We start from the raw sequence: 12,354 nt of genomic DNA, 5'->3' as shown, positions 1-12,354 counted from the left end.
GATAGAGGTTAAGTAACTTTCCCAGGGTCACCCAGAGAGTGTCTGAGGCTGGTTTTGAATTCAAATCTCCCCTCACTCTAGGTCCAGTGTTATATCTGCTATAGCATCTAGCCTGCCTCTAGCCAGTAGCTACCAGGTGGTGTAACACCCAGGAATATTTTCTCTTGGAAAATATTCCATGTGATTGCTTCCATGAAATGCAAATAACAATTTTTTTCAAAAATCATTTGGAGTCAAGTATTTGAATTATTGCTTTTTGATAAAGCTATACATTTGTAGAATGCCTTCCAATTTACAAAGCTCTTGACATAATTTGTCTCATTTGATCCTCCCAAGTATTAATACTAATATTATTATCCCTAGTGCATAGATGAGGAGCCTGGGGCTCAGAGAGATAAAGTAACTTGCCTCAGCTCTCCCAGCTATGTAGGAGAAGACTAGCACTTGACCCCAGGCTTCTAGTCTTCAAAGCAAGCTGTTCTTTACAATCCAACACCCTGCTCCACTGAACGGGGAAGCTGTCGTCAAGAACATTTAATCACAAGATAGAAAAGATTAGTCTCTCCTTGAAATACTTAGTGCCTTGCAGCTCTAGCACACTGTTAACTTTTCCATGTACTTGTCTATCTTTCAACCTGCCTGAAAAATTTACATGGAAGATGCAATAGCTGTCAGGATGTCTTACCTTCTAAACAGGGATAAGGGAAGAGTTTCTATGACTTTTTGTAGGTAGAGAAAACCACCACTGAATTCCTCTAGATAGGCAGAGCAATTCAGAAAAAAAAAATGTAGATAATGGGACAGATTCAAAGACAAGAGAAGGCCTGAGGGGGTTATTCATACGCAATTTTAGGGCTTCAAAGGACCTTAGAAATCACCTCATTCACTACAGCTGAAGGACATCCCATTGCCCTTCACGTATATATTTAGATACTGTTTGCTGACTCAAATGCTAGGTTGGCTTCCTTCCAAGTTAATGAATCTTGTTTGCTAATTAAAAATCTCAGTCTTAAGTGAATATAATTGGACAGATTTATCACTGTGTACATTTTCCCATTTACACAATAATGCTTAGGACCCTTTAGAGGAGAGATTCTTTTTTGTAGGGCAATGGGGGTTAAGTGACTTGCCCAGGGTCACACAGCTAGTAAGTGTCAAGTGTCTGAGGCTGGATTTGAACTCAGGTACTCCTGACTCCAGGGCCGATGCTTTATCCACTGCGCCCCATGAACTTTAAAAAAAAAAAACAATAACTTGATAATTATATTTCAATCTAACTGATTTCCTTTGTAATCCAATGTAATTTATCCCTTATTTTATGCATTTAAATACATAATTTTTGAGAGGAGGTCGCAGACTGCCAATGCATCCTTGACAGAAACACAACAAGCTAGGGAGCATCACCAAAGCTATTAGAATTGGGTTTGGTCTTGCTCTCCTCCCTCCCCATCCAGCTTTCCTGCTATCTCTTTATTCTTTTTTTTCTACTATGTGCCTTTCTTCCTAGCTCAACCATCTGCTGGAGATGAAACACAGAGACCATGGGGACTAGAAGTAACTGCTGAGATTCGCCCCGCCACCGATACAGGCGGTTCTTCTGGCCCTGGTTAGTGAAGTAGAAAAAACCGTCCCTCTTGTCCTTGGCCTTAGTGGACTACCATTCCACAAAAAAAAACTCAAAAAACAGGTAAGTGTGACAAATAATGGAAGGCCCATCCAAACATTTTCACTAACTTGTCCAAACAAGAAACCTCCTTCAGGGATACCCGAGTTCAAGTCTAGCCCCAGACACTTACTAGCTGTGTGACCCTGGATGAGTCATTTAATCTCTGTTTGTCCCAGTTTCCTCATCTGTAAAATGAGAATACTGGGGGCAGCTAGATGGCGCAGTGGGTTAAAGCGCTGGCCCTGGATTCAGGAGTACCTGAGTTCAAATCCAGCCTCGGACATATGACACTAGCTGTGTGATCCTGGGCAAGTCACTTAACCCCCATTGCCCCATCCCCCGAAAAAATGAGAATACTAAAGGATAATACCTGCCAGGGTTGTTATGAGAATAAAATGAGATATTTGTAAGCATGACTTAAAGTGTTATATAAATGCTAGTTTACTATTGTTATTATTATTTTTTTATTAGCCAGTCTTTCTCTGCATGTGCAAAGTTATTTGTTTCCTATGCTTTGCATATTTAGAAACAGTTTTACTAGGTTTAAAAACAGCTCAATTTTTAATCCTAGAAAAACTTTGGTTAAAAAAAAAAGCTTAGAAAAGTCTCATTTGGATTTGGGGGCACCTAAGTATTTAGTTGAGGCAGGTAAGTAACACAGTGGATGGATTGCCGGTCCTGAAGTCAGGAAGACCCGAGTTCAAATATGGCCTCAGACACTCTCTGTATGACCCTGGGCAAGTCACTTAAACTTTATTTATCTTGATCCACTGGAGAAGGAAATGGCAAACCACTTTAGTTTCCTTGCCAAGAAGACCCCACAGGGTTGTGAAGAGTCAGATATGACTGAACAAGTATGTAGCTAGCATGGGATCATTCCTTGGTGTTGAAGGATTTCTTACAGTCACAGTGAGAGAACATTGGATTTGAAATCAGAGAACCTGGTTCCGCATCCTGGCTGTCTCTTACTACCTCCCTGAAGGCAGCTAAGTGGTGTAGTGTCTAGAGTGCTGGGCTGGAGTCAGGAAGACCTAAGTTCAAATCTGATATCAGACACTTATTAGGTATGTGGCCCTGGGCAATTCATTTAACCACTGTTGGCCTCAGTTTCCTCATCTGTAAAATGGAAATAGTAATTACACCCACCTCCCAGGGTTGTTGTGAGAATGAAATGACATAACAATTGTAAAGCTCTTAGTGTAGTGCCCGGCGTATAGTAAGCGCTATATAAATATTAGCTATTGTCATCATTATTATTACCTGTCTGATCTTGGGGAAATTATTGATGCTCCCTGGGTCTTAATTTTCTCATTTATTAAATGAAAAGGTTGGATTAAGTCGCTAAGCTTCCTTTCAGCTTAAAATTTATGATTCTATGAAAGCCAGTGCTACCAGAGGCAGCCTGAATGGAACATAATAGAGGCTCTGCCTTGTAAACCTGCTAGATGATGGTCTCCCAGGTGTACTATATAACCCTACAGGGATGCCCATGGCCCATATACCCTTTCTAAGTATTTTTGTTTGAAAGGGAACATACATAGATGGGTTTCATTAAACAGCTTTCTGTTCATGAATTTCCCCCTTGTGTGGAGGTATCAGGAAGGAAAAGGTACACCAGCACTTGGTGGAAAAGAGGGTTTATTTTTACCCTCCAAAGAATCCACATTATAGCCAGTATCCTTTGTGGATACTATTGAAATAAGATTATGCTATTATGCTATTAACTAGATTGTCCTTAGAGATTGACTTTTGATTGCATTGTTAATATGAATTGAGCAACGCACCAAAAGAATAAGCATTAGTCAACATTTCCTCTCACAGGAAATACTTAAATTTAGCCTCTACTTTCAGTACAAAGATATGCATATTGGGCTTTGTGGACTTCTAGAATGGATAGTTCTATCTCTGGAACTATGTGGACATCTAAGCCCATAATTTAACTATATGCTCTACAGACTCAGGATGAACCTGGAAGCCAGAGAAGACTAATGGGGATTAGATGAGACTGGTAGATGGACTGCTTCATGATTGGTGATTTTCTTAGGAAAGAAAGGCCAAGCTTTGTTCTGTAAACCCCAGAGCCATTACTAGGGTTGGGCAACCCAGGCTTTGTTCCAGGGCACTGAAATTTAGAGGGCATTGGCAGTACTCCTCCAGTAAGTAAGAATCACTGAACTCAGCACCTAGTTAACAAGAATAATTAGCTAAGGCCAGAGCTATCAAATGGGGTATATCCCTTTCACCCTGATAGACCTAAGGATGTTTTGCCTCCACAGCAAATCCATGTCCCAAAATCTCTTCACCTCCACCCATCACGGGTCAAATGAATTTATCTCAGAAAATTGATTTGGGAATGTCATTCATGCTAATTGCACTGGGCATGTTTTGCAGTGCTTGTCTCCTATAATAGAGGATAGTTCCCTATGGCCTGATGCATACCACGATCATCAGCTGCCAAGTATTATCTATTCTACCTCTTCAACAACTCTTGGATTTATCTATCTATCATGACACAAGTTGAAGCTCTCATCACCTCTCTCCCAGCCTATTGTGATAGCCTCCTTCATTGGCTTCACTACATCTCTTTCTTCTCCATTCTATCTTCTACACATCTGCCAAAATTATAGTTCTAAAGCACAGGTCTGAGTATATCTGAACAAATTATTCCCTTCCTCAAAAAGCTTTAGTGTTTCCTCATTAGCTATAGTATAAGATATAAACTCCTTTTAAATTGTTATGTAAAGTCCTTCATAATATGGCTTCAGCCTATCTTCTCAGCTAATTATACATCAGACCCTCTCCCATCAGCAGCTAAGTGATGAAGTGGAGCCTGAAATCAGGAAGACCTGAGTTTAGATCTAGCCCTCAGACACTTACTGGCCTTGTGACCTTGGGCAAGTCATATAACCCTGTTTGCCTCAGTTTCTTCATCTGTAAAGTAGGCTGGAGAAGGAAATGGCAAGAAAATCACAATGGGGTCATGAAAAGTCAGACCCCGCCCCCCACTCTCCAAAATGACCAACTTGTTAATCCCTTAACTCAATGTTCCATTTTCTCTACCTTTACACCTTTGTCCAGGCTATTCCCCCAGCCTTCTTGCCTCTGACTCTTGAAACCCCTGATGATCTTCAAGGCTCCTTCACCTCACTCAAAGCACCATCTTCTACAAGAAGCCTTTCCCAATGCCCCCAGTTGTTCCCTCCCTTCCTTGGCATACACACATCACTGGATTTATTTTCTATGTAACCTATATTTTTGTTTCAGTTGTGTCTAACTCTTGGTGACCCCTTTTTGCAGTTTTCTTGGCAAAGACACTGGAATGGTTTGCCATTTCCTTCTCCAGATCATTTTACAGATGAGGAAACTGAGGCAAACGGGGTTAAACAACTTGTCCAGGGTCACACAGCTAGTGAGTGTCTAAGGCTAGATGTGAATTTAGGTCTTTCCAACTCCAGGCCCTGCACTTTATCCACTGCACCACCTAACTGTCCATAGCCCATATTTACTTGTCTTTAAAGACAGGGACTGACTCACATTTGTCTTTGTATCACAGTAGGTACTTATTAATGACTGTTCTCCCTGTCCCCTTGCTCATTCAGGTTTATCTGTTCTCTCCTTTAGTTGGTTGTACTGGCGATAGAAGATGTGCCCATGACCTTCATGGAAATCAAAGTCTGTGATGGGCAGGTTCACTTGGTGGAAGTCCGCATAAAGGAGGGTGAGATAGCCCTGAACGTCGATGGAACAAAGGGACAGATGGAAGTGAGCCCTTCCCAGCTGGAGGAAAGACTGTCTGCCTTGAAAAAATACCTACAGAGTCCCCTAAAGACATATGCGGGTGGATTGCCAGGTAATGCTGTGATTCTACTATCCCGGAGCTCCACCCCTTCCCGCTCAAACACCAGAAGTAGTGGGAGGAAGAGAGCAATGTAGCTGCCCTCATCTGCCTTGACCTTCATAAAATTATTTACAGCAAAATGATGCTTGGAGGAGGAAGGTTTGGCTTTCTCACAGCAGCTATTAAAATGAGGCTTTGGACTTTTTTTTTAAGTAGGGAAAGGGGAAGCTAGATTATAGTCTTTCTTTCTCTAGTCAAGTGGGGAAATCACTTTTGCAACCAAAGATTGTGGTCAGCATTGCTTTTTTCAGAGGCTATTGCAACCAGCCTGAGGGAATTCCTACTGTGGAAACACCCCCACCCCCACCCAGGGATGTGCTGGAGCCAACCTCTGGATGTGCTCTAGGCTCCACAGCTGAAAGTCAGATGTTCAGTGTGGGCATTTACACCTAGGATATTGGCAAATGCAACAGATCTGGACCTGACTTGTTGTTTTGTTGATTATCTAGACTTAAGATTGAATTAATAATGCAGATTAAACTTAACATTTTGTTATGCCTTTTGTTAGAGAGATGATTGCTAAACATTTAGTAAAGCACCCCTGCCCCTGAGCAGTGCAAAAATGACAGCTCATCCATGGCTGGGAGTCTTAGAGGGAGTTACCTGAGCCCACTACTATATGTCCTGAACTTGGCCTTTCCTAACTCCAAAGCCAGATTTCTTCCCAGTATGCTGTGAGGCTCCTCTCAGGCTTTCTTATTGTCTATAAATTTGAGGCGTCTTTATTGAATTATAGATGCTGACTGAGCAATTGGCTTGAGTCGAGTTTTTGGCCTTCCCCCCTTCTTCAAGAGAAATCTGCACATAGCAACCTGTACATGTTGGACATCATATATATATATAAAATCAAAGGAGATCAGTGTGATAGTTTATAGAAGATCCAAAGGACAAAAATATCCTCTTATTGAGCCTTGCATGTTCTGTTGCTCCTTGTGCAATGATATTACCCAAGTATAACCCACTAGCTTACCCTATCCTAAGGGCCACCATCACACGTCAGGGAATATTGAGTCTGAAGAAGCACTGTGCCAGGCTGAGAGTCAGAATTTCCAGTTTAATTATTTTTGAATATCGTTGCCTCCAGGCGTGAACCATGTGATCAGAATAACATGATGGTAGATGCAAAGGCAGAGTCAGGTGTTGATAAGTTCCCAGTTATCTCCCAGAGTCAACCTTAATTTTCTTCACTACAATAAGGAGCTAAAACGATTTCTTAGCTTGAATCATGTCACTCCTCTCCTCAAGAATCTTCAGTGAATATTCATGAATCAAGAGGCCTACTAAATAAAAGTAGATTTGACTTTCCTCAACCTGTAGGCTCGTGGGGCAGCTAGGTGTCACAGTGGATAAAGCACCAGCCCTGGATTCAGGAGGACCTGAGTTCAAATCGACCTCAGACACTTGACACTTACTAGCTGTGTGACCCTGGGCAAGTCAATTAACCCCAATTGCCTCAAAAAAAAAAAAGCATCAACTCTGGGCACACTCCTTTGCCAAACTAATTTCAGATTATCACCTTTCCCTGTACTCTGTATTTCAGCCTACACCACACAGCCCTGAACCGCATATATATGCTGTGTTCTCTCCTCTTCTGTATCTTCTATTAGATTCTTTCCCATATCAGGAATTCCTTTCATCTCCTTCTTTCACTTGCTTATCCTTTAAAACACAAACTAAGCAGATTTTAAGAGGAAAAGTCTTTCAGAGGAGCATGGTAATGAACTTCCCTGTCAGACGTCATAGAGCACTTGGTTTAGTAGTTTCTGATGTGATTATCCATATGTATACTCTACCAAGTGTGTCAGTGTTTTATTCCCCTTATCAGTCCATAGGAAGGGAGACAAGGATCAAATGAGATAACATATGTATATAAATACATATATGTTTATATGCATATATACATACATATGTGTATATATAATAAAATAGAATACACAATATATAATATAAATTAATATTAATATGTATATTTTATATCTCATAAGGGCAGTCCACAGGATCAGAAAAAGTAAGGAATAAAGAATGGCAAGACGACCGGACAGTGAGCATTCTACGGAATGCTCAGAGGGAGAGAAAACCTGACCACTGTATGGGGCCTGTTATCAAAGGGATGATTTTCTGAAGCTGAGGGACACATTCATCACAGATGGCTTGTCATGCTAAAGATGTTTTGTATTTCCTTCCTCTTTGACCCAGATGTTCCTGTGATGTCAGTTCCAGTCACTGCCTTCTACCATGGCTGCATGAGCCTGACGGTCAACCCAGAAAACATTGGATTTAGACGAGGCCACGTATAAACACGGTGACATCACATCGCACTCTTGTCCTCCGACTGAGCAAGCTGGTCAGTAGGCTCCTCGGAAACAGTCTACACACTTTATAACCAAAAATTTTTCATGCTTTTGTTTTACAAAAAAAAAAGTATAACTTATTCAATCTCCCTATGCTGTATAGTTTCTCTTAAAAAAACTCTGAAGTTCAGTAGGAGCTACTGATCCTTACAATCGATCATTGAAATCTTCCTTTGCCCTGTGGCCAGACCTTTGTAATATATTTGTAAATAGCTGAGAAGACTAATATTAATGATCTGAAACCACACACACACAAAACTCCAAAAGCTTTTCATGAGATGAATGTTGAATCTGAGGGAACAGAGGAGGCCTAGAAACTATCAACGTAGACTTGAAGAAAATAATAGTTCTCTATTATTTTTATTACCAAATACTTCTTTCTGATTTATGAAATATGAAAGAATAAAATATTTACAGAAAACCTTTTTTAACTCCATGTCTGAAGTCAACTTTTCTTCTGCATGACTGAGCTGTGTGGAATGATCAGGGGTTAAGAAGGAAACTGTCAGTAACAGAGGCCAGATGATGTGTGTGCAATGCATGTTCATACATGTATGTGTAAATACAAGGGAATTCTGTCTTTTTGCTTCATTTCTTCCCAGTAACTTCCAGGATGCTAAATTCATCCCTGTCTGCTAGCATTTGTTTCACCAGCTAATTACAAGATGCCCTTTGATAAACATGTTTGAATGCAGTCCAGTAGAAGAACTGTGATCTATTTCAGGGGATTCAAAGTTGGTGTCCTTTCTTCCATAAACTTTGAGCTTTGTGGCCTTGGGGGCATGGGGTCATACCTCAGCAGGTAGGAAGTTTCCCATCACTGGAGATCCTCACATAAAGACTGGATGTCATGGATGGCCCACATCTGATTGCTTACCCACTTCAGGGAGGTGGGAGGGGAGGGAAGGAGGGATAAAATTTGGAACTCAAAATTATAAATAAAAATGTTCACTATTTTAAAAAATAAATTTTTAAAAAGACCAGATGTCAGAGAGAGACAAAGGGAAATGAGCACCAGACTGAAGTCAGAGGACCTGGGTTCCAGTTACAACCCTTGACTACTTGGTGACCTTGGGTAAGTCACTGAGCCTCTCTAGACCTCAATTTCCTTCTCTGAAAAATGAGATGGTTAGACTAGATGGCTCTAAGGTCCCTCCCAGCTTTAGACTGTCACTGGCCCCCCGCAACACTCCCCCCGCCTTGCCCCAGGAGCTTCTCAACCCTGAGATTCTATGAGGGTTACTTCAGGTCAGTGCTGGCCTTCTGCTTTTTCTGTAAGAAGATGAATAATTTATATCTCCATCTGCCTTAGAAGGATATTGAGAAGATCAAATGAGATTAATGTAAGTATAAATACCCCTGAAGTATTTATGCTGCTGTAGTAGAAGTGGAATGGGAGTTATAAATCTGGGTTTCTAGTCTGCTTCTCCCATCGAAGAGCTATATTAAAAACTTTTTAAAAAAATTTAACAAATACTTAGTAAGCCCTTACTATGTGTTAGGTAGGGCAGCTAGGTGGAGCAGTGAATCGGGCTGGCCCAGAGTCAGGAAGACCTGAGTTCAAATCTGGCCTCAGATACTTACTAGCTTTGTGACCCTGGGGCAAGTCACTTAAACCCCTGTTTACCTCAGTTTCCTCATCTATAAAATGAGCTGGAGAAGGAAATGGCAAACCACTCCAACATCTTTGCCAAGAATACACCAAATAAGGTCATGAAGAGTCAGAAACCACTAAAAAACTAAACCACATCTGCCAGGCACTGGGTTAAGCACTTTACAAATGTCATCCCCATTTTATCCTCACAACAATATCTAAGGACCCCTTCTAGCTCTATGATTCCTTCTTCAAAATTCTCAGCTTGTAAAGAGAATGAGCTTTTGTATCATTAATTGCAATTCATCCCTCAACCACTTCTCACAACAAACCATGTCTAGAATGACATAATGGATAGACTTGCTGGGCTTGGAGTCAGATGGGTTCCAATTCCATCTCCAAAATTTATGCAGAGTAAGTCACTTAACTTTATGTACTTTAGCAAATCCCTATGACTTATCTATTAAATCAGAAATTGATTGTGATCTAAATTGGTGGAGGGAGTAACCACACTAGGAGTTTCCTATCCACTGAAAATCACAAATCCTCTCTATATTGTTATTGTGGTTGGCCTTCTTTCTCAAAGAGGACCAATGACATCATGGGATGATGTCTGACTTGCACGTGAATTGGATTTAAGTGAATGGGGAGATGAACAAAGTCATAGCCTCACTCTCTCCTCCAGTCATTGAAGTACAGTGGCAAGACAAAATTCAAGATGACTGGCAATGGGATAAGATGGATGCAGTAACATGTCCTTTCTGATTAAGTTAGCACACTACCTCTGAGAAGGTATTAATAAATAATAAAATGAACTTAAGGTGGACAGCAAGAAGAGAAACAGAGACCCCCTAAAACTCAGTCAGACCTCTTGCAAGACACTTATCTCCTCTGGACCTCAGTTTCCTCATGTAAAATGAAGATTTAACACTAAATGACTTTAAGAGAAAGAAGAAGTACCTAGAGACAGCTAAGTGGTGTAATGGATAAATATTGCTGGAGTTGGAGTAAACTGACTTAAATTCAAATCTGGTCTCATACACTTACTAGCTATATGATCCTAAACAAATCACTCTACCTGTTTGCCTCAGTTCCTTCAACTGTAAAGTGGGGGTGATTATAAATAGCACCACTCTCCCTGGGTCTCCCAGGGTTGGGTGTCTTAATGACATAATATTTGTAAGGACTTGTTACAGTTCCTGGTACATAGTTGGTGGCTAATAAATCCTTGTTTCCTTCCTTTTTCCATCCTTCATTTTTCCATCCTTCTGCTAAAAGTCCCTCTCATTTCTAAATCCTGTTTTCCTATAATCTTTCAGATTCAAGCCTCCTATATGACAAAGTTGACTAGTTTTTAAAAAAAAAAAGAATTTGTTAAAAAAAAAAAAAAGGCATGGCGGGCAGCTAGTTCGCACAGTGCATTAAGCACTGGCCCTGTATTCAGGAGGACCTGAGTTCAAATCTGGCCTCAAACACTTGACAAGCTATGTGACCTTTGGCAAGTCACTTAACCCTCATTGTCCTGCAAAAAAAAACAAAAACAAAGGGCAAAAAATGTCTCTGTTAATTAGTGTTTCCAGATACTAGATGATCCCTCTGGGGAGCAGGAAAAAAGGAACAAGATCAAAGGCAGCTCCCATGCCTTGGGAGCTAGCACCAAATGATGGGGACCTAACAGTATTTCACACCTATCTAATCTCTAAGGTTTAAAAAACACTTGGTATACAATATTTCATTTGATCCTCATCAGGAACTCCATGAGCCAACTACTGTTATAATCTTGATTTTACAGATAAGGAAGCTGAGGCTCAGAGAGATTAAGTAATTTACTCATGGTCACATGACTGACTAGTTAAGTGTCTAAGGAGTTGATCTTGGGCACTATTATTAAGCCACACTGTCTCTTAAAACACAAAGCCTTCATTACAAAGCTTCCTGTTTTGACTTCAAAGTAGGACAGAATTCTTCCATGTATCCTAACACTGTCTTCCAGCATGAAAAAGTTTGGAGTGGATTGGGTTTGATTATAATAAAGGTCTGCCAATATTCCTTCTTGGGCTCTTGATATTCAGCATTATTCTGCTGGCTCCCAGTTGACCTTAATTCATAGTTTTACTCCTCAGGGCATGTCTTAAATCACATGTCCATAAAATTTGAGTGTTTTGCCTCCACCCATAGAGCTCATCCTTAGCATGATGGGGCTTGCTCATGCTTTGCCATCATATTTTGCTTTTGTTGTTGCATTTTTTTCCCCTTTCCTAAGTTCCTGCTGACTCAGGATCTCAGAAAAACTCAGTTAAGAGATTCAGGTAATTTCCATGTTGATATCAATGTTCATTCTATAACAAGTTGTATTAGGAGCCATGCTTCAAGCATCCTTTGATGCTATGGTTACTTACGGTCCATATTTTAATGAATAATTTCCCTATCTTCAATAGCGTGTCAAAGAGGAGGCTCCTGGAATGAGAATTGAAAGGATCCAGAGATCATCCAATCTAATCCCCTCATTTTAAGAAATGAAGTGAGTAGAAAACAAGAGAACATTTGCATAATAACAGCTACATCATAAGACAAGCAACTTTGCAAAACTTAAGGCTCCCATCAATGTAAAGACCAAACATGATTGCAGAAAACAATAGATTGAAGCCATGATACTGCCTGATAGAGGGAGGGCTAAACTCAGATGAAGAAATGAAGCATGCATTTTTTGACACAGTTAACATGGAAACTTGCTTTGCTCTATTATGTGTATTTGTTATGAGGATTATTCTTTTACATTTTGATTCCAGATATGAGGGCGACAGAGATTAGAGAATAGGGTAAGCCCAAAAAAATATAGAGAAAG

The 12,354-nt window shown here is 40.4% G+C and overlaps 1 protein-coding gene across 1 annotated transcript in view; it reads left to right on the top strand.

Annotated features, from left to right (window-relative positions):
• GAS6 (growth arrest specific 6) overlaps positions 1-8,763 on the top strand; it is a 101,974-nt gene extending 93,211 nt beyond the window's left edge. The window contains 5 exon segments of the mRNA XM_043990631.1: positions 1,508-1,590; positions 1,592-1,687; positions 5,288-5,516; positions 7,761-7,825; positions 7,827-8,763. Of these exon segments, the coding sequence (XP_043846566.1) occupies positions 1,508-1,590; positions 1,592-1,687; positions 5,288-5,516; positions 7,761-7,825; positions 7,827-7,916 (563 nt within the window). The 3' untranslated portion in view covers positions 7,917-8,763.
• Positions 8,764-12,354: the final 3,591 nt, after the last annotated feature.

Source organism: Dromiciops gliroides, chromosome 3, assembly GCF_019393635.1.
Source record: "Dromiciops gliroides isolate mDroGli1 chromosome 3, mDroGli1.pri, whole genome shotgun sequence".
Classification (NCBI taxonomy): Eukaryota; Metazoa; Chordata; class Mammalia; order Microbiotheria; family Microbiotheriidae; genus Dromiciops; species Dromiciops gliroides.
Note: the sequence above shows the minus strand (reverse complement) of the source record. Positions and strands in the feature narration are given on the sequence as shown.